General features: G+C 65.0%; 2 protein-coding genes across 2 annotated transcripts; one reads left to right on the plus strand and one right to left on the minus strand.

Annotated features, from left to right (window-relative positions):
* Positions 1–1142: 1142 nt before the first annotated feature.
* On the minus strand, positions 1143–18521 carry IDUA (alpha-L-iduronidase). Its single transcript, XM_087828702.1, has 14 exons — positions 18349–18521; positions 17476–17616; positions 6550–6635; positions 6258–6365; positions 5901–5996; positions 4954–5156; positions 4695–4874; positions 4392–4608; positions 3936–4148; positions 3715–3836; positions 3411–3536; positions 3254–3330; positions 2735–2835; positions 1143–2583 (listed from the first exon to the last, which is right to left on the minus strand). Exons 1-14 carry the CDS (start codon positions 18519–18521, stop codon positions 2477–2479), a joined length of 1950 nt encoding a protein of 649 aa, XP_087684828.1. The 3' UTR covers positions 1143–2476.
* Positions 13995–16662, plus strand: SLC26A1 (solute carrier family 26 member 1). The gene is made up of 2 exons (XM_016195842.2): positions 13995–14591; positions 15133–16662. Exons 1-2 carry the CDS (start codon positions 14004–14006, stop codon positions 16660–16662), a joined length of 2118 nt encoding a protein of 705 aa, XP_016051328.2. The 5' UTR covers positions 13995–14003.
* Positions 18522–19649: the final 1128 nt, after the last annotated feature.

Raw genomic sequence — 19649 nt, forward strand, 5'->3', positions numbered from 1 at the left:
AGCAGCTGTGGCAGCACCAAGAGCAAGGCCTCTGGTGCAGACCCCAGGCACCCCGGGCAGGCCCACTCTGTCCTCTTCATCAACTCTCCTCCGATGGAAAAAGTCTCAGGCTTGCAGCTAAGCTCTGGGAACCGTCTGACCCGGCTTGTGACCCCAGCACCCAGCGAGAGCTGCATGCACACAGCATTCTGTCCAGAAGTGACTCATGTATTGGACAGGAGCCTCCGGCTCGGCTGAAGTGCCCCCTCCTTCACCCGAGCCTGGGCTGCTGAGGAGGTCCCTGCCGGCTGTGGGGAGAGCAGGGAATAGTGCAGAGGGGGCTTATGGGCAATGTGTACACACACCCACGTCTCAGTGGGTAGAACCAAGGTAACAGCTGGCCCAAGTGTATGGCTCTACCATGGGCAGCATCCAGGAGGTTGACCAGTTGGCCAGATTCAGAAAGCCCAAGATAGGATGTTTTGGGGTAAGGAAGTCTGGGGAGAGGCACAGAGTGAGGGTGCTGTGTCCCACAGAAATGCCTCCACTGATCTGAGGAGCATCCCCCTATAAGGGACACTCTCAAACAGGGCCCAGGTGCAAAGTGGCTGTGGCAGCAGAGTCAGGGGTTGTCCAGGAGCCAATCATGTGGCTTTCCCAGGTCTCCACACAGCTCCAAGCCCAACCCCAAACCAGCAAAGGCCAAAGCTAACCTGTCATTGTGGTCAGGGGGTGGGGACATATCAGCAACCCGGTGGCTACCTGAGTACAGTGGAGATGGTGACTTACCCCCTGGGGACAGAGGGATGGAGCACAGGTGACTGCCCTCCAGCCACAGTCACCTCCAAAGGAGGGGTCCACCTTGCCAGGACAGGTGGCAGCGGCTGGGGCCAGGACCCCACAGCTGAGGGACAGACTTGAATGTGTTTTGCTGAAAGCCGCAGCACACAGGGCTAGGAAGGAAGGGATGGGGAGTGGCCACCCACCACACCCCACTGCCCCATGGGACCTCCACTCAGCACGTTGGCAGGTCCTGGTGTCCAAGGAAGGACCTGATCCATCAGGGAACCCAGTCCCCTCCCAGTGAGCTGGAAGCTGAGATGGTCCCTCACCACTGAGGGTCCTCAGACCACTGAACCAGCAGGAGAGACTCTTCTGCCCTACTGCTGGGGTGATGGATTCTGACACCATGGGGACACACATCAGGGCCTGTGAGCTGAAATGTGTTCCCCAGAGTTGGTGTGTTAAAGTTCTAACCTCCAGCACCTCAGAAGTGATCCTATTTTGGAGATGGGGCCTTTGAAGAGGTGATCACAGTGAGGTCATGAGCAGGCCCTACTCCATGTGACTGGTGTCCTTATAAGCAGAGGTTAGCACAGACACACACCGGGAGATGGCACAGTCTGCAAGCCTCAGAAGGAACTGTCTGCCCACACCTCGATCTCAGACTTCCCGCCTCCACTGTGAGAAGATAAATTTTGGTTGTTTGAGCCACCCAGACTGTGGTATTTGGTTACAGCCACCTGAGCTGACTGAGACAGGGCTTCATGATGGGGCAGGAACCCTTCTGCAGTCACAATGGTCAGTGGGCAATGGTTTGTGGGATACAAAGACACAAGGCCCCCAAGTCCTGAGCCCTCAGACATCTACCTGGGGAAAGGGACACGAATAATAGGTGCTGGCTTTGGGGTTCATACGGACATAAGACCAAATTGGCATCTCCTACCTGTGACCAGGAGTTGGTGGCCCCTGAGCTTTTCATTTAGACACTTGGTGGGCACTCTGGAGGTGGACTGGGCCCTGTCTTCCATCTGCCCTTCCAGACCCATCCCCCTCATCCAAGCTCAGGGCAACCCAGAGGGCGGTACAGAGAGGGAGGAGCGGGATCGGGCCTCCACACCCTCCACTCCACTCACAGGGACTCCAGGCCCAGGGCCCAAGGTCTCTGTTCCTGCCCGGGTGAGCTCTCCATATCTTTCTGTGTCTGCACTGGTAAGTGCTCCCTCACCTGCTCAGTCTGCCCAGGAGCAGTGGGGCTGGGGGGCTGGGGTTCTGTACCAGCACTTAGGCTTCCCTGCCCTCTGCCCACAGTGCTATAGATGTCCTCAGATTGTCTTCATCGGATCATGCCATCAGTTTCCTTCTGGGCCCAGGAAGTGGATCCCCCTTTGGGCAGAAGGCAGGGTGGGAATGGGGCTGCTGTTCCCTTGGTGCTACCAGAAACCCCAGCTGGGAGGGCCAGTCTTCCTAATGGCAGCTGTACCTTGGCCTCCCCCAGCAGCTCAGCCTGCTTCCCATCCTGGCACCCATGGGTGGGGAGAATAGTCTGACTGTCTGTCCACAAAGGTCAATTCCAGGACCATGGTGTGGAAAGGCACTTTAAGGGGGCAAGTGACAGGGCAGGAGGGGATGGACAGAGCTGACGGCCAACTGACAGCTGGTGCTGGTCTAGCCCATTGGTCTGCACAGGCTCAAAGTCACTGGACAGTAGTGGCCCTCATGGAGCAGAGACCTCCAGGTACTGCACAGGGTCCGAGAAAGGGCCTGGCCGGGCCCAGTAGTCCACAGCTCGGACCTGGTAGGATCCAGAGACGACAGCTGTGTCTGGGGACACAAAGGAACATGTGTGTTCTTGAGGGTGTGACCCCTGAACCCACCCCAAATTCCTCAAGCCCCCCGATGGCAGGCTTCGCAAGGCCCTGGACCCCACCCCACAGGAACGGTGCTGAGGCCCAGGAATTGGTGGCAGACGCACCTGGGCTGAACACAAAGAGGTTAAAAGTTGACGGCTTCCTGCTGATGAGGGCATACCCCTGACCACCGGGGGAGAACTGGATCTCATACGTCCACAGGCACCTGGGGAGAGTCAATCAGGGCCAGGGCTGGGGTCCAGGTGGTTAGGCAGGGCAGGGCCCTCCCAGAGCCTGGTCCCTCCAGCCTCCTTCCTGGCTCCTCCCGGGGCCCTGGGCACTCATGACAGGCCACGTGGGCCGAGGGGAGGGGGCCGGATCCCAACGGCCACCTGCAGTGTCCCCTGTAGGTGCTCCCACCCCACATCAGACAGGGGGTAGTCATGGGCCATCTGTGCTGCAGTGGGGTCAGGTGTGCGAGGGGAGGAGGGCATGACCTTCGCAGGGTGGTGAGGGTGAGGGGCTGAGGGCCACAGTGGAGTGACCACTGGGCGCTGTGCCGGCAGGGGCTGGGGGCGAGCACACGGGTGGGGGAAGGCGCGTGAGGAACGGGGCGGGGTACCGAGGCCACCACGCTCGCGTACTTGGAGCTCACGCGCTCGTCCGACCAGACCAACAGCAGCTGCCCACGGGTCAGGGGCAGGGCGCGGAGCCGGGTCACCTGGGAGGAGGGAGGCGATGAGGGGGGCGCGCGGTGGGCGAGGCCGGGCCCGGGGCGGGGGAGGGGGGCCGGTCACTTGCCTGGCCCGGCGGCTCATCCGGGCGCGCGCACACGTGCACCAGCAGCAGCGAGGGCACCGGGAGCTCCGCGCGCAGCGTCAAGGGGCCCTGGGCGGGGAAGGGGCGCGGCGCGCTGGCCACGGGGTCCTGGGACAGGGGCAGGTACTCAGCACCCGCGGACCTCAGAGCAGCGCCGCCCCCCGACCCCCACCCCCACCCTCCCATCCCCCACCCCTACCCCTTCCCCATCCCCCCACCCCCATCCTCCCATCCCCCCACCCCCATCCTCCCATCCCCCCCCCCCCCCCCCGCCCCGCCTGCGGACCTCCGCCTCGCGCATGCGCCGGAACTGCTCTGGCGAGGGGAAGACCGGCCGGCCGAGGCGCTGCCACTCGCCGTGGGGGCTGCAGAGCCGGTTGTCCAGGTAGAGCGTGACATACACGAGCCCTGCGGAGCCGGACAATGGGCCACGCGCCCGGGCCCGCGCCTCCAGGCCCCGCCCCGCCTCCTGCTGGGGCGCACGCCCCGCCCCGCCCCCTCGCTCACCCGGGCCCGGGGGCACCCCGTGCAGGCGCAGGGTCAAGGGGACGCTGCGGTTGGCGTGGGCGCGGGTGTCGTCGCTCGCGTAGACCAGCACCGTGGCGCGCCAGGCGTCTGCGGGGCCAGTGGGGCGGTGGGCGCTGGCCAGGACGCCCACAGTGTGGTTGGTGTCCAGCACCACCCCGGCCCGCGACACCTCGGCCCAGAGCTGCTCACCGTCTGCTGGGCATGGGGCAGCGGTCACCGCGGGGTGGTGGCACCCTCTCCCGCCCAGGGCCTGGCTTCCCATCATTTGGTCCCCTCCACGGGGGTCCCCGGGTCCCCCCACCACCCCTGCTGCGCCCTCAGCAGGGCACGTCCATCGGGCTCCCCTGCCCGCTCGGGGCCTGGACGACAGTCGGGCGCACGGAGGCCAGAGCGGGCTGCGCCCCCGCGCCCCCGCGCCCCCCCTGCGCGGCTCACCCAGCAGCGCCAGCAGCCCCATGGCGCTGAGCACCGGCTTGCGCAGCAGCTGCACGTGCGGCGGGCGCGTGTCGTTGACCTGGAAGCGGGCGGTGAGCGTGCGCTGGGCGAAGGGGTGCGGGTGGTAACTCAGGAAGGCGTTGTCGTTGCTCAGGAGCGCGTAGCGCACGGGGAAGCTGCTGTTGGCCACCAGCCGGTCCTGGTGCTGGGCGATGACCTGTGGGTGCGGGCAGCCGCGACCTTGGCCTCCAGCCGCCCGCCCCCCCCCCCCGCGGCGGGAGGCGCCCCTGGGGGGAGCCCCACCTTCACCACCATGGCCGCGTAGGTCACGTCGGCCCTCCACGCCTGCGGCAGCGACCAGCCCACCAGCGGGTCCGCCTCGTCGTTGTAAACGGGGGTGTCGGCGAACTTGGGGAAGCGCTGCTGTATCTGCCGCAGCACCTCCTGCTCCTGCTCCAGGATGTAGACGGAGCTGCCCGCGCCCTGCGGTCGGCAGCGCGGCCTCAGCGCGAACAGTGTCCACCGAGGCCGCCCCGAGGGCCCGCGGGGTCCTGGGCCCTACCTTCCTGTGGAGGGCGATGTAGTCCAGCCGCACGCCCACCTCCCCCGTGAAGAAGTTGGTGCCGTGGTGACAGTGCTCCAGGAGGCCCCAGCTCAGCGGGGAGCGCGGCGGCGCGTGGAAGGCGTCCCCAGGGCCGCCCAGGCGCAAGGCGGGGCTGGCCTCGCGCAGCCCCTCGGAGCAGGCGTCATAGTAGTTGAAGAAGCCTGGAGAAGGGGTCAGGGAGTCCACGTCCTTGCACCTGAGGAGCCAGGGCCCTCAGCTGCAGGACCCGGGAGGCCCCATCCCCTCAGCACCCAGACCAGGGAGGCCCCGCCCCCTCAGCACCCAGGACCAGGGAGGCCCCGCCCCCTCAGCACCCAGGACCAGGGAGGCCCCATCCCCTCAGCACCCAGGACCAGGGAGGCCCCGCCCCCTCAGCACCCAGGACCAGGGGGGCCCCGCCCCCTCAGCACCCAGGACCAGGGAGGCCCCGCCCCCTCAGCACCCAGACCAGGGAGGCCCCATCCCCTCAGCACCCAGACCAGGGAGGCCCCGCCCCCTCAGCACCCAGGACCAGGGAGGCCCCATCCCCTCAGCACCCAGACCAGGGAGGCCCCATCCCCTCAGCACCCAGACCAGGGAGGCCCCATCCCCTCAGCACCCAGGACCAGGGAGGCCCCGCCCCCCTCAGCACCCAGACCAGGGAGGCCCCATCCCCTCAGCACCCAGACCAGGGAGGCCCCATCCCCTCAGCACCCAGGACCAGGGAGGCCCCGCCCCCTCAGCACCCAGACCAGGGAGGCCCCGCCCCCTCAGCACCCAGACCAGGGAGGCCCCATCCCCTCAGCACCCAGGACCAGGGAGGCCCCGCCCCCTCAGCACCCAGACCAGGGAGGCCCCGCCCCCTCAGCACCCAGGACCAGGGAGGCCCTGCCCCCAGCTCAGAGGACCCAGGAGGCCTCGCCCACCTTGCATAGTCATGGACACGTTGTCAAAGTCGTGGTGGTCGGGCTCGTTCCACGTCTCGAAGTTCCACTTGGAAACCTGAGCCAGTCCGTACCTACCTGCAGAGTGTCCCTGCTGTTGCAGGTGGGTCCCTCCCCTGGGGCAGGAGGATGCCCATCCCCACCCCCAGGCAGGGGCACCCACGGTTAGGGGTTTGGATGTCTGGGCTGTTTGATTCATGTGAGTCTGCCCTGGCCCCTCCACCTGGCCTCCCTCCCCCATCAAGTTCATGACAAATGTATGTTAGGAGGTAGTGCGGGAGGGCAGCCAGCCCAGGGGCACCCACCCCCATCCCCTCAGGTCCCCCCTTCCTCACCCACCAATGTATCTCCTGGCCAGGAGGGAGACCAGTTCCTTCCACTCAAACACCTGTCGTTTGTCATCAAAGTCGGTGAAGTGTCCAGAGGGGCTGCCCATCAGCTCAAAGCCTGCAGCAGAGGAGGCTGGCTGTCCCGCTGCCCACCCACTCACTCAATCCCCATGCTTCCCCAAGGCCGGGGCCCCACCAGGCCGGCACCAAGGCCAATCCTGGGTGAGCAACCATTGAGGACCCAGGGGGCCCAGTCATGGGGAGAGGGCACCTTCTAGGCAGAGGCCGGGCCATCCACTTACCCGGGAGGAGCTGGTTCTCCCTGAGAAGGTCCAGGTACCCATCCAGGTGAGTGAAGTTGTAGCTGAGGCCCTGCTCAGCCGAATTTCTGTAGAAGGACATGAAATGTCAGGCAGGAAGAGGCGGCCCTGGGCTGGAACTGAGGCCACGTTCATGCAGGTAGAGAATCCACAAGGTGCCGCCCAGGATTCAGCTCCAGACTCATGGGCCCTTCCCCTTGGGAAAGACCAACCACGGAAGCCTATCACTCACAGCCTGGTATGAACTAGACTAGTGCCTGTCCTGGAACCCCCACCCCAAAGCTGTCAGAGGCTCTGAACAGCTAGGGGCTCAGGGGTGGGGCGAGCAACAGGATGGCGGCAGGGAGAACAGGCGTCCTGCAGACAGCTGACCTAGAGCAGGGGCTGTGGGACAAGAGCCTGGCAGGCTCTGCTTCTCTGTGCTCAGTGGAGGCCAGGGCCCTATCCCTCCTCCCACAGTCCAAGAGGCAACATGGGCAGACAGGACAGAGGAAGGCAGCCTGCCCTCCCTGCACTCGTCCCAGACGGGCCTACTTCCCTCCGGGCTCGTGCTCTGAGAGGGAAGGGGCATCGTCAGGCAATTACTCAACTCAAAGGTGCTGGGAAGGGGATGTGATACAGAGCAAAGGGTCAGGCGGGGGAGGCCTCTCCAAGGTAATATCCAGGACCTCCCAAGTGATGGGACAAGCCAGCAATAAGAGTCCCTGGGGAACAGATGGGACAACACGTGCAGAGGTCCTGCGGCAGGCATGAGCGTGTGGTAACTGAGTGGCAGAGAGGTAACGAGCGGACCGGGGGCAGAACAAGGGTGTGAGTGTGAGAGATGAGGTCACATGGGGTCTTGTGACCACAGTGAGGAGGGACCTGACTCAGGGTGAAATGGGGAGCCCTATCAGAGATCCAAGCAGAGCAGTGCCATGACTTTTTGCGTTTGCTTGTTTTTAAGACAAATTTCTTTTTTCCATTGCTTTTCAGAGAGAGTGGAAGGCAGTGAGGGAGGGAGAGAGAGGCAGACATCAATGTGAGAGACACACGGGCTGGTTGCCTCCTGCATGCACCCCTACTGGGGGCGGGGCGCAGGCCTGCAACCCAGGTAGGTGCCCTTGACTGGGAATCGAAACCCTCAACCCTTTGGTGCGTGGGCCGATGCTCTAACCACCAAACCACATCAGCCAGGGCCCTAAGACCAATTTTAACGGCAGTTTTAGGTTTACCTCAAAATTGAGAGGGAGGTACAGAAGTCTCCCATCCCTGCCCCCTGCACAGCCTCCCCATTACCAACATCCCCACCAGAGTGGGACATTTGTGATGACTGATGAAACTACAGTGACATGTCATTGTCACCCAGAGTGCGTAGCGTACATTAGGGTCAGTCTGCGTTCTGTAGGTTTGGAAAGATGTCTAATGACATCTTAGGGCGTCATACGGAGTAGTTTCACTGCCCTAAAATCCTCCCCTGCTCGCCCCTCCCTCCACCCCGAGCCCCTGACAAGCACACATTTGGACTGTCCTCTCAGCCTTGCCTTTGCGGTGATGTTTTGAAAGGGTCCTTCTGGTGGCCAACTGGAGCCAGAAGATGGTCCCCCAGGGGGAGGTGTGGTGTCCAGACAGGGAGGGGCTGAGAGGATGGGTTGAGGAGGCAGAGGGATCTGCTGATGGACTCAGGTGAGCTAGGGGGGCGGGGTCCAGCACAGCCTCAGATTTCAGCTTGAGCATCGTGGCAGCAGAGCTGCAGGGATACGCCGGCACTAAGGTGAGTCTCAGACTTGCCCGTGCAAGGGGGACATCCGAGGGTGGACCTGGTTTTGGGGCTGGGAGGAAGCTGGTGGTCCCCAGTTAGGCCCCGGCAAAGGCAGTGGGGCAGGTAAGCAGGAGGTGGCCCAGGTCAGGGCTTTGCCTTGAGAAGAGCACAGGCAGGTGGGTTGGCAGGGGGTCTGGGGGCTTCCTTTGAGGACATGCCCAGTCTACCCACAGCTCTGAGAGGTGAAGGTGGGAAAAAGCTAGAGGGCCTGCAGTGTGGCAGCCAGGTCTGTCGTGTGACAGTGGAGGAGGGGCTGAGGAGTCACCATGGACCATGCACCAGGCCCTGAACAGCCCTTGTCTCTCTCCACCCCTCACCACAGCCTGGCCAGCGAGGATCTGGACAGGTCAACACCTCTCTTCCAGGTCCTTCCCTCCCCTACCCCTCGCTGTTCCCCAGCAAGGCAGAACCTGGGCCTGGCCTTCAAAGTCCACCCACCAAGCGCAGCAGCCTCCTGCGCCTCGCGATTGTTCGCCCTCCCTGGCCCCGCTGTGCAGGGGTGGTCTTCCTGCTCTGGGGCCCAGCAGGACAGGCAAGTGCACAGCAAGGATCCACCTCCACCCCCACCTTCCCTCCCATCCAAAGGTCACAACTGGTAGCAAAAAAATAAACTTAACAAGCACTTGGGTAAAAATTAAATACGTGCAGCAGATGGGTTCCAAAGTCCCACGGGTGCACGTTGGGGGGAGGACAGGTGCGAGCAATGGTGACCAAGTGCAAAGTGAAGGCATAGAGTTCTCCAGATCCTTGGGCACTGGGCCCATGCTGGGCCCTGCTCTGTCCTGGGCCAGCAGGGTATCTCCAGGGGAGCCCCAGCAGCAGAGGTGTCCCCAGCCTGTCACCCTGGGTGAACGTGAATGTCCGCTGGCCCAGCCAACCTAGGCAGCCAGGGGTGCCCTGGGAGCGAGCAGGCCTGTCCCCAGCGGCCAGGAAGCCTGAAGGTGGGGGCTAGGAACCCTGGGGCAGTCCTTGCACCCCACTGTCCTGCCTCCGCCCCGTTGGGAGGGGAACCGGTGTAGGATATTCTCAGCAGGGGCGAGCCCTTGGGTGGTGTGCGCGGCCCCTCCCAGCACTCCCCCTGCAGAGAGGCCTGGGTCGCAGGTGCAGACCTGGCCGCCCATCGGTCCCCAGACCCCTCCACCCGGCCGCCCAGCAGGGGCACAACCTGGGCGCGAGGGACCAGCGGAGTCGCCTCCCGCGCGTGGGCCTGCGCGGCGGCTGCTGCACAGCGACCCTCGTTCACCGCGCCCGCGGCCGGCCGGCGGCACCCGAGCCCCACCCGCGGGCCCGAGCGCGTGCGCCCGAGGACAGAGCGGCCCCCGGCCTGGTGAGTGCTGGGGTGCGCGGAGCAGGGGCCCGGGGCTCGAGGGCGGGGTGCGGGGACCAAGCGCGCGCGCTCGGCGGCCAGGGCGCGGCGTGGGTCGGCGCCGGGAGGGGGCGCAGGGCGGGCGGTGTCGCGCGGGGGGCGGGGTGGAGACCCGGCCGGGCTCCGGGTGCGGGGCACGGCGGAGGGGGGCGCACCCAGGCCGCCGGTGCTGGCGGGTGGGGTCGGGCCGGAGCCGGGGAGGGGGCGGGGGGGCGAGCGCGCCCGGCTGGGCTTCGCCTCTGGGGCCCGGGAGCGCACACGCGCGGTGGCGGGGCTTCCCGGAGAAACGGGGGCTGCTTGTCACTCGGAGAGATACAGTATTTCCTTTCTAAACAGGCGTACTTAATTTAAAACCACGACTTAAAGGCAGGTATTAAGGAAACAGCCGCATGGGTGTGGCAGGCGACGGGCAGGCTACTGCGGGTGGACGGAGGCTCCAGATCCCAGCCCCGGCCCGGATCCCAGAAGCCCGCAGCGCAGCGGGCCCCAGGGTGGGGGCGGAGTGGCCTCAGCGTCCTTCCCCAGGAACCCAGACGCTTGTGCACGTGCCTGGCCAGACCACAGGACGGTCACAGCAGGGCAGAGGGCAGGCGTCTGTGGTAGCCTTAGGCCCCAGGGGTCCTGCGATTCTCTCAAAGGGCATATATGACCTCAGTTGTATTTCTTCACCTGCTCAGACACCCAGTCTGGGTAGGAGCTGGGGCAAGTGTCAGGCCCAGTCCATGCCTCCAAGGACAGCCCAGCCAGGCCCCCAGGCTCCTGACAGGGTGGGGGCGCTGGGTGCTGTGTGTACAGAAAACAGCCCTCCCTGGAATATCTCCACCTGCCAAGGATCCCACCACCGGTGCTACAAACTCAGCCGGCCTCTGGAAGTCCTGTCCCCTTCCTGAGAGGGAGGAGGGGCCACCTCCTACATTAGGTTTCTCCCCAAACATCCCCTATTCCCCTCCAAGCCCCCAGGCAGGTGTCTGCACCCTGGGAGCCCTCCACGTGGCCCAGCTCCACGTGCAAGCCCACACCTGTACCCACAGGGGCCACCTGGGGAGTTCCCTCACCGCCCTTTTCGGAAGCTGGGCCAGGAGATAATTGTTTTATGACCCCTCAGTAGCTGCCCTCCCTTCCCCACCCTCAGAAGTGCAACTCATCTGCCCCAAGTTGGGGCCTGAGGCCCTGAACTTCTGTGACTCATTGGCCAGGACCTTGGACCAGTAAACTGCAGCTCCTGGTCTTGGCAAACAGCTCCCTCCCAGGGCTGAGTGGGTCCCAGGCAGGACTTGTGTGGGTAGGGAGGCCCTGGTTCTCCCCTGCGGGGGCCCAACACGGACTCTTCAAGGTCAAGGAATCAGATCTGGAGACAGAGCCTCCATTGCAGGTGGGAGACCTCACCCTCACTGAGGTGGGGGCACCCCCCAGTCTCTGGCCATCCCCCACCCCGAGCACCACTCCCATCTGTGCCCCCAAATGGGGCTCCTGGTCTCCCCTGCCAGGCCCAGGGGTTTGGGGCCAGGGCAGGGCTTGTAGGCAGACTTCCCGAGGTCCCCAAATGGGGCTGAGTGTGGAGGGGCCTGGAGGGAGCCCCTCAGCCTCTCCCTGTCCCCTGTTCCGCGGGAATGGAGCTCTGCAGGATAGTTGGCTGTTAATCTTAATTCCTCCTCAGAGCCTGGCAGCTCCCGTGGGGATGGGAGAAGCAGGGCTGAGCCAGGGCCAGGGCCTCCAGGACAGTAGCCCAGGCCCGCTCAGCCTTCCAGCCACCAAAGGGACCACCACCCTCAGGTTGGGGGAGCACTTGGGGCTTCAGCACCCTGCGGGATGGACCCCTTCTCACCCAATCCTTTATTTTTAAAATGGGGGGCTGAGGTTCTGAAAAATCACTGTAAAAATAGCAGCTGCCCTTAGTTTACCATGCACAGGGCACAAGCGGAACCATGTAAAGCGCCTGTTGGCCTCCCACCAGCCCTGAGAGGCAGGTCCTTCCTCCAGAGGAGAGAATGGGAGTGTGGGAAGCCAGGTGCCTGCCACTCACAGAGGGTCAGCGCCGGGCTGGAGCCCAGGTGGTCGGGCCCCAGGGGACAGACCCAGGACCCGTGTCCCACAGCAAGAAGGGCACACCTGCCTAGTAACCGAATCTCGACGCCTGGCAACCCTCTTGCCCTTGGTGCGCGCGTGCATGCACAAATGAGGCCAGGGGCACCCCTGCCTGTGCCCCAGCATGAACCAAACCTGTCTCCTGTCAGGACAGGGAGGATGTCCAGGGATGGGACAAGAAGACCAGCCCTTCCTTGGTCCCCTGCGGTCCATGCCCATCCTTCAGGGTCCTGGGTGCCAGGGCTGAAGGGCTACATGCTGCCTGTGTCCATCCAGGGATAGTTAGTGCTCCTGACCCTTGGCCTCCCCCAAGGGCCCTAGAACCCAAGCATCCTGCCCCAGCCACCTGCTGCCCCAGGCCACCCTGTCCCTCGCTGGCAGCCCTGTCCTGGGAGGCTGGGTGCTTATCGGAGGCCATACAATATAATCACTTGTGAACCTCTAATTACAGCACAACTCCCCAGATTGGCCGCTCAGGGAACACTCATCTGGGGGAACACCTGACTCAGCAGTCTTTGGGGTAAATAATTTAACTGCCAGGCCAGCTGCACTGCCTGCAGGTCAGGCTGGGGGGGGGGGTCCAGCCAGCAGACCCTGGCCTGGGAGGACAGCCAGCCGGCCCCTCACTGGCTACCACGCTACCCACGGAGCCCTGAGGGTTTCCCTCAGGTGGGAATCACGCTGGGGCCTGTGCGGGACAGTAAAGGCTCTGAGGATTCCGCACAGCCGAGGACGGCTCCTTGGGGAGACGAACAGGCCCGTTCTTTCAGGAACCCTCAGTCCCTAGGCGGGTGGCATTTAAACAGTCCTGGACCCCGGGGACCCCTGTGTGGTGAGGTCTTTGAAACATAGCTTTCATTGGTCCCCTAAAGGGAAGAGCCACAGCCAGAGTCCACAGGGGCCATGCCCACCTGTCCACGCCTCCCGCCAGGCAGGCACCACCACCCGCCCTCCACGCCCCAGGCATCTAGGCCCCATGCCCTGGACTAGCCCGCAGTGCTCTCAACACGGGGAGCAGAGTGACCAGGCTTGACGTCACCATGAGGGGACTTTCAAGAGCCCAAGTCTGAGCTGAGCTCTGCACAGCTGAGCAGGTCAGGCTGTGGGACGCTGTGCACTGAGGTAGAGGCCCGATCAGGCTGGGTGGCAGGCACAGTCCAGCTCCCTTGTTGCACGGTGCACCTGAGTGTGTGTTTTGTCAACCCTCACCTGAGGATATTTTTTCCATTGATTTTTTTTTTTTTTTAAATATATCTTTATTGATTTCAGAGAAAGAGGAAGGAAGAGGGGGAGAGATATAGAAACATCAATGGCATGCGGGAGGCGGTGGTCAATGACTCATCATTGATGTTTCTCTCTCTCTCCTTCCCTCTCCCTTCCTCTCTCTCGGGTCTCTGAGGATATATTTAAAAAAAAACAAAAAAAAAAATCCATGGTGAGAGGGTCATTGATCAGCTGCCTCCTGCACACCCCACACTGGGGATCAAACCCACAACCCAGGCATGTACCCTGACTGAGAACTGAACTGTGATCTCCTGGATCATAGGTCGATGCTCAACTGCTGAGCCACACCCAGCCAGGAGCATTGATTTTTGTTTTTAGAGAGTGGAAGGGAGGGGAAGGAGGGAGACACACACATCTACTGGTTGCCTCTCTCATGTGCCCTGACCAGTGCCAGGATTTAAACCCATAACCAGGTACGTGCCCTTGACTGGGAATTGAACCCGGGCCCTTTGGTGTGCAGGCCGGTGCTCTAACCATTGAGTCATGTTGGCCAGGGCAAGGCCTGCGTGTTTTGAGGCAAAACTCAGGAAAGTTGCCTCATGCTTGGAAACGGTGCCTTACGGTCGGAACAGACTGCTGGCCCTACAGAGGTCACTCTCCCAAAGCTAGTGCCAGGATTTCTGCTACAAGGACCTGGGAGGTGCCAAAGGACCTTCTCAGGCATGTGCAAGGTCTCCCTCTGGCCTCTGCCCCCCCCAAGGCCCACAGTGCAGAGGGGACCTCAGTCTTCTGGATGGGGATGTGGGGTGAGGACAGGGCCTGTGCCTGGACAGGGAGGTGGATGGGGCACAGTGGAGCTTGGGTCTGGCCGCACATGTATCTGTGACAAGCATCCCACTGCCCCAGTGTTGACACCCACTTCTCCACGGCAGATCTTCCCGAGGGGCCTGGCACCCTAAGATGGAAGTGTCCCCGGAGCAGCAGCAGGGCGGAGGGCCAGTGCTGGTCCGCCGGCGGCCCCCGGCCCGCCCAGGCGTCTGCAAGACGCTGAAGGCCAGGCTGAAGCAGCACTGTGTGTGCAGCATGCAGGGGGCCCGGGTGCTGGTGCAGGACCTGTTCCCTGTCACACGCTGGCTGTGCAGGTACAGCCTACGGGAGGACCTGGCGGGCGACGTCATGTCCGGGCTGGTCATTGGCATCATCCTGGTGCCCCAGGCCATCGCCTACTCGCTGCTGGCTGGGCTGCAGCCCATCTACAGTCTCTATACCTCCTTCTTTGCGAACCTCATCTACTTCCTCATGGGCACCTCCCGCCACGTCTCCGTGGGCATCTTCAGCCTGCTCTGCCTCATGGTGGGGCAGGTGGTAGACCGTGAGCTCCTGCTGGCTGGCTTCGACACCACCCAGGAGGGCCCAGGGCCCAGGGACAACAGCAGTGCCCTCAACGCCTCAGTCACCACGCAGGCGCTTGGGCTGCAGGACTGTGGGCGCGACTGCTATGCCATCCGCGTTGCCACCGCCCTCACACTGATGGCCGGGAGTTACCAGGTGAGGAGCCAGCCACAGGGGGGCCCTGCTGAGCTGCTGGGGCAGCCCCCTCAGGTGCTCAGTGCCCACCCAGGAGGGCCAAGCCTGGGGGAGCACAGGGTTGGGGCCTCGAAGGATGTAGGACAGGACAAGGAACAGGCAGAGGGAGGCCCAAGATGGTGCCCTAGAGCACCCAAGGGGCTGAGGGTGCCCAGGGCCCAAGGAGCCTGTCCAGCCAGTGGCAGCCTGGGTAGGGATAGGTGGCTGGAGTGTAGCCTCAGGTTCAGACATGCCCACTGGCCCACATGGCCTCCCCAGGCTTCCTGTCCCAGGTGGGACCCTGGGGGTCTGCCTGCCTTTCGGTGGCCTCCCCATACCCGGCCCTCTCCTGTACCAGGCCTGTCCACTTCAACCCCATGTCACCCTCCCATTGGCTCTGGGTCTCTTGGGAGGGGGCAGTGCCAACTCATGGGGCAGGAAAAGGAGCTGGTCAGGCTCTGTGCTGTGACTGCCCCCTCAGCCACAACGGACAGCCCGCTGCCCTCAAACACTCTGCCCACAGGTCCTCATGGGCGTCCTCCGGCTGGGCTTCGTGTCCGCCTACCTCTCGCAGCCACTGCTGGACGGCTTCTCTATGGGGGCCTCGGTGACGATCCTGACATCCCAGCTGAAGCACCTGCTGGGCGTGCAGGTCCCGCGGCATCAGGGGCTGGGCATGGTGGTCCGCCTGTGGGTGAGCCTGCTGCGCAGCGCCGGGCAGGCCAACCTGTGTGATGTGCTCACCAGCGCCGTGTGCCTGGCCGTGTTGCTGGCTGCCAAGGAGCTCTCAGACCGCTACCGGCACCGCCTGAAGGTGCCACTGCCCACAGAGCTGCTGGTCATTGTGGCGGCCACACTCATGTCCCACCTTGGGCAGTTCCACGCACGCTTCGGCTCCAGTGTGGCCGGCGACATCCCCACTGGCTTCGTGGCCCCACAGGTGCCGGACCCCGGGCTGATGTGGCGCGTGGCGCTGGACGCCGTGCCCCTGGCCCTCGTGGGCTCTGCCTTCTCCATCTCGCTGGCGGAGATGTTTGCCCGCAGCCACGGCTACCCTGTGCGTGCCAACCAGGAGCTGCTGGCCGTGGGCTGCTGCAACGTGCTGCCTGCCTTTTTCCACTGCTTTGCCACCAGTGCTGCCCTGGCCAAGAGCCTCGTGAAGGTGGCCACTGGCTGCCGCACACAGCTGTCCAGCGTGGTCAGTGCCGCTGTGGTGCTGCTCGTGCTGCTGGCGCTGGCCCCACTGTTCCGGGACCTGCAGCGGAGCGTCCTGGCCTGTGTCATCGTGGTCAGCCTGCGGGGGGCCCTGCGCAAGGTGAGGGACGTCCCAAAGCTGTGGCGGCTCAGCCGGGCTGACGCACTGGTCTGGGTGGCCACAGCGGCCACCTGCGTGCTGGTCAGCACCGAGGCCGGGCTGTTGGCAGGCCTGCTCTTCTCGCTGCTCAGCCTGGCCGGCCGCACACAGCGCCCACGTGCTGCCCTGCTCGCCCGCATTGGGGGCTCCGGCTTCTACGAGGATGCCGCGGAGTTCGAAGGCCTGGTCCCCGAGCCGGGGGTGCGAGTGTTCCGCTTTGCGGGACCCCTCTACTACGCCAACACAGACTTCTTCCTGAGGTCCCTCTACAGCCTCACAGGGCTGGACGTGGGACACGCGGCTGCCAAGAGGAAGAAGCAGGGCCTGGAGGCAGGGGTCAGCGAGGGAGACCCTGCCGAGGACAAGGACCGGGGCCCAGCGAGCGGCACAGCTGCACTGGTGCCCGTAACGGCTGGCTTCCATGCGGTGGTCATTGACTGTGCCCCACTGCTGTTCCTGGATGCAGCGGGCCTGGCCACACTGCAGGATCTGCGGAGAGACTACGGGGCCCTGGGCATCACCCTGCTCCTGGCCTGCTGCAGCCCCTCGGTGAGGGACGCCCTGAGGAGAGGGGGCTTCCTTGGGGATGACCAGGAGGACACAGGTGAGGAGGGACAGCTGTTTCACAGTGTGCACAATGCCGTGCAGGCGGCCCGAGCCCGCCGCAGGGAGCAAGCGCCCACCAACTCCTCGCTCTAGTAGAGGCAGCGCCTGCAGGAGCCCTCACAGCACCATCCTCCCATCGCCAATCACCCAACTGACTCCTCCTGGGGGCATTCGTGCCACGTTCTCCCGGGAGGGACAGGGAGCCTTTAAAACAAACACCACTGTAGTGCCAAGCTGGACCCTGGTGCTGTCCCACTGGCCTTGGGGGCCAGTGTGACACTGTTACTGTCTGACTTGAACAAGGGTCCCAAGACAATCATGTGACCTGCAAGATGCCAAAAGGACACTGGTCCCTTGACCCGCACAGCCCCCAGCCCACTGGGGGAGAGCTGCCAGCTGTGGCCAGGGGTGTGAGGGTCCCTGTGTCTCTGGAGGACCCCCCAACACACACACCCAAGTGCTCCTTACACCTTGTGCCTAAGCCCCGGCTACACCCCGCAGGGCCAAAGGCAGTGTGACCAACACGACCTGGGCTCGGCCCTGGGGCACCGCATCCCGGCTCAGCCGACCCGCATTCCACACCCAGCTCCGGGCGCGTGCGTGCACTCGCTGGCTCCGGGTTCCACTACAAAGCCAAGGCAGCGGAACAGCAGCCCTCCCTGGGCCCCCAGGGTGACCTCCAGCGGGAAGCCAGCTGTGCCAATCCCCCGTGGGCCCCGTGAGCCAGGGAGGACGTCCTCCCCTCCCACGGGCCGCCCTGCTGGGAAGTGTACAGCAGGGTCTCCCCTCCCGGGTCCCGGCTGCAGCCCACACCGCACCGTCCACGGCGAACACAGACTCGGCCTTCACCTCTGGAAAGCGGGCTCTGCCCAGGCGCTCCCGGCTGCCTGCCCCACTGTCACTCACCTGGCAGTGACGAGGTCCAGCAGCCAGTGGGTCCGGACCTGCTCGATGCCACCGTGAGGGACGGCGCCCACGTAGGCCAGGTTGAGCTGCTGGTCCCAGCTGAGGTCATACTGGTCAGCCTGGCTGTGTGGCAGTGGAGGGCTGGGGACACAACAAGGGTGTGGGGGCATTAGTCCCCGTGAGTGGGGCCCACGGACCAGCCTCATCAAACGTCGGGCACCTACGAAGCCGGGGCCCCGGCCTGCCAGGGACACTGGGCTCCGGCAGGGGACTGGGGAACGTCGGAGGTGAATTATACTATCCTTGACGTAATACAGTGATCCCTAAGGCCGGGCATGTTACCAAGTCCCATGCTTTGGGGGGTCAGGGGCTCCCAGAGGAGAGAGGGTCACATCGCCACTCTGCCCCTTGCCCCGCCAGCTGGGGATCTGAGCTGCAAGCCTGACACAGAGTGGGCTGGGGACACGCAGGCATGGGGGCAGGCCCCACTGCAGGGGTGCCCCACATCCTGGGGCTGCCGCCCGGGAGGGCCCTGGCCTGCAGAGGGCCGCGTCCTGAGCCACAGCCCCCAAGGGCCCGGCTGCCTCCCATTCCCAGGCAAACTCGGGGCCTGGCCTCAGCTCACCACAGGGGGTCCCCACTCAGCTAGAAAACCCCCTTGGCACCCCAAACACCACCGGGGACAGAGGAGGCCCCCGCCCCGGTGGAGGGTGGGCCTCAGAGGGAGGCGCGGGCCTAGGCGGGCGGGCTGCTCACTCCGCAGCGCCCCCTGCGCGCCACGCGCGACGAGGGGTCCCAGGGCCCGGGCTGGGGAGCACGAGGCGGGACAGGGTCGGACGGGCCGCGCGAGCCTCCGCCGCGCCTCGCGCTCACCAGAAGCCGGTGCTCCTCCAGAAGGGCCGCAGGGGCCGCGGCGCGCGGGCGGCGTCCACGCGCACCAGGTGCGGGGCCTCGGCGGGGGCGGCGCGGGGCGCGGCCGGCAGCGCGGCCAGGAGCGCGAGCAGCGCGGCCCAGCGCCCCGGGGGGCGCGCGGCGGGGGCGCGCATGGGGCCCTGCGGCCTCGGGTCCGCGGCGCTCCCGGCGCCCAGCTCCGCGCCTCGCCCGCCGGTTCCGCCTCCGGGTCGCGCGCCCCGTGACCGCCATCGGGGGGCGGGTCCCCGGAACCCGGGCCAGTCGGGGCCGAGGCGGGGCCTCGGGCGCAGGGGGCGGGGTCGGGGGGGGGGGGGGACGGCGGGGCAGGGCGGAGCCAGGGCGCAGGGGCGGGGTCTGGGGACGGCGGGGCGGGGCCAGGGCGCAGGGGCGGGGCCTAGGGCGCTGGGGGGCGGGGGCGGGGGCGGGGACGGCGGGGCGGGGCGGGGCGGCCTCCGCTCGCAGCCGCGGGGCCGCGGGGTTTGCCGCCTCCCCCGGGAAGTCCTCCCGCGCCCCCTTCCCGGCGCCCCGGGTGGCGAGCCCAGTCCGCCGGCCACGCTCCGGGACCCTGGGCCGCCCGCTCCTCTGGCCAGCGGCCGGGGGAGCCCAGCTCCGCGGCTGGGCAGGGGGTGCCCCGCGGGCCCGCCGGTGCCGAACGCGGGCTCGGGCGGCTGCTTGCGGGCGGGGACGTGGGGAGAGGCGGTCGCGCGTGGGTCACTGGGGCCAGCTGACGGATCGGACGTGTCGTTAGGAGAGCAGAGTCCCAGGCGCCCCCCGAGTTTGGGGGCGCATTTTCTGAAAGTGGGGCTGCTGTACAGGCACAGGCACGGCCCGGGACAAGCTGCCTCTGAGAAGCCAGGTGACGTTTCTAGCGGGCAGCGGGGCGGCCTGGCCCGCGCTGCGGGGGTCCCGGGTGCCGGTTTCCACCGACTGCGCGCCCGCCAGCGGGACGCACCGCCTCCAGCCGCTCGCGCCGTCGGGGCGCTTGTGGGAGGCGCCCCTCCCTGCCTCCCACCCTCTCTGAAAATCAGTGGGAAAGAAATTCTGGGGTGAGGATTTAAAAAAATAAAAATAAAATAAATGAAGGTCCATGGCTCAAATAAACTCACAGAAATTCTCTACCAAAATAAATAAATAAATAAGTGAATAGAAGGTGACGGTCCAGTGGACACAGCAGAGAAACAAACTCTGGGAACATCTGTCTCGAAGCAGCCGGTGAAGGGTGTTTTTCTGGGAGGAGATTAATCCCAACAGCCCTGGGACGG

This window comes from Miniopterus natalensis, chromosome 1, assembly GCF_054644295.1.
Source record: "Miniopterus natalensis isolate mMinNat1 chromosome 1, mMinNat1.hap1, whole genome shotgun sequence".
NCBI lineage: Eukaryota > Metazoa > Chordata > Mammalia > Chiroptera > Miniopteridae > Miniopterus > Miniopterus natalensis.

Bases quoted from the DNA above. Each gene is read 5' to 3' on its own strand.
- SLC26A1 (XM_016195842.2), top strand. From the start codon at position 14,004: ATGGAAGTGTCCCCGGAGCAGCAGCAGGGCGGAGGGCCAGTGCTGGTC. The intron at 14,592-15,132 runs GTGAGGAGCCAG...CTCTGCCCACAG, and splicing joins TGATGGCCGGGAGTTACCAG to GTCCTCATGGGCGTCCTCCG.
- IDUA (XM_087828702.1), bottom strand. From the start codon at position 18,521: ATGCGCGCCCCCGCCGCGCGCCCCCCGGGGCGCTGGGCCGCGCTGCTC. The intron at 6,366-6,549 runs GTAAGTGGATGG...CCTCTGCTGCAG, and splicing joins GGAGAACCAGCTCCTCCCGG to GCTTTGAGCTGATGGGCAGC. The intron at 3,331-3,410 runs GCAAGTGACCGG...CCCTCCTCCCAG, and splicing joins CGGATGAGCCGCCGGGCCAG to GTGACCCGGCTCCGCGCCCT.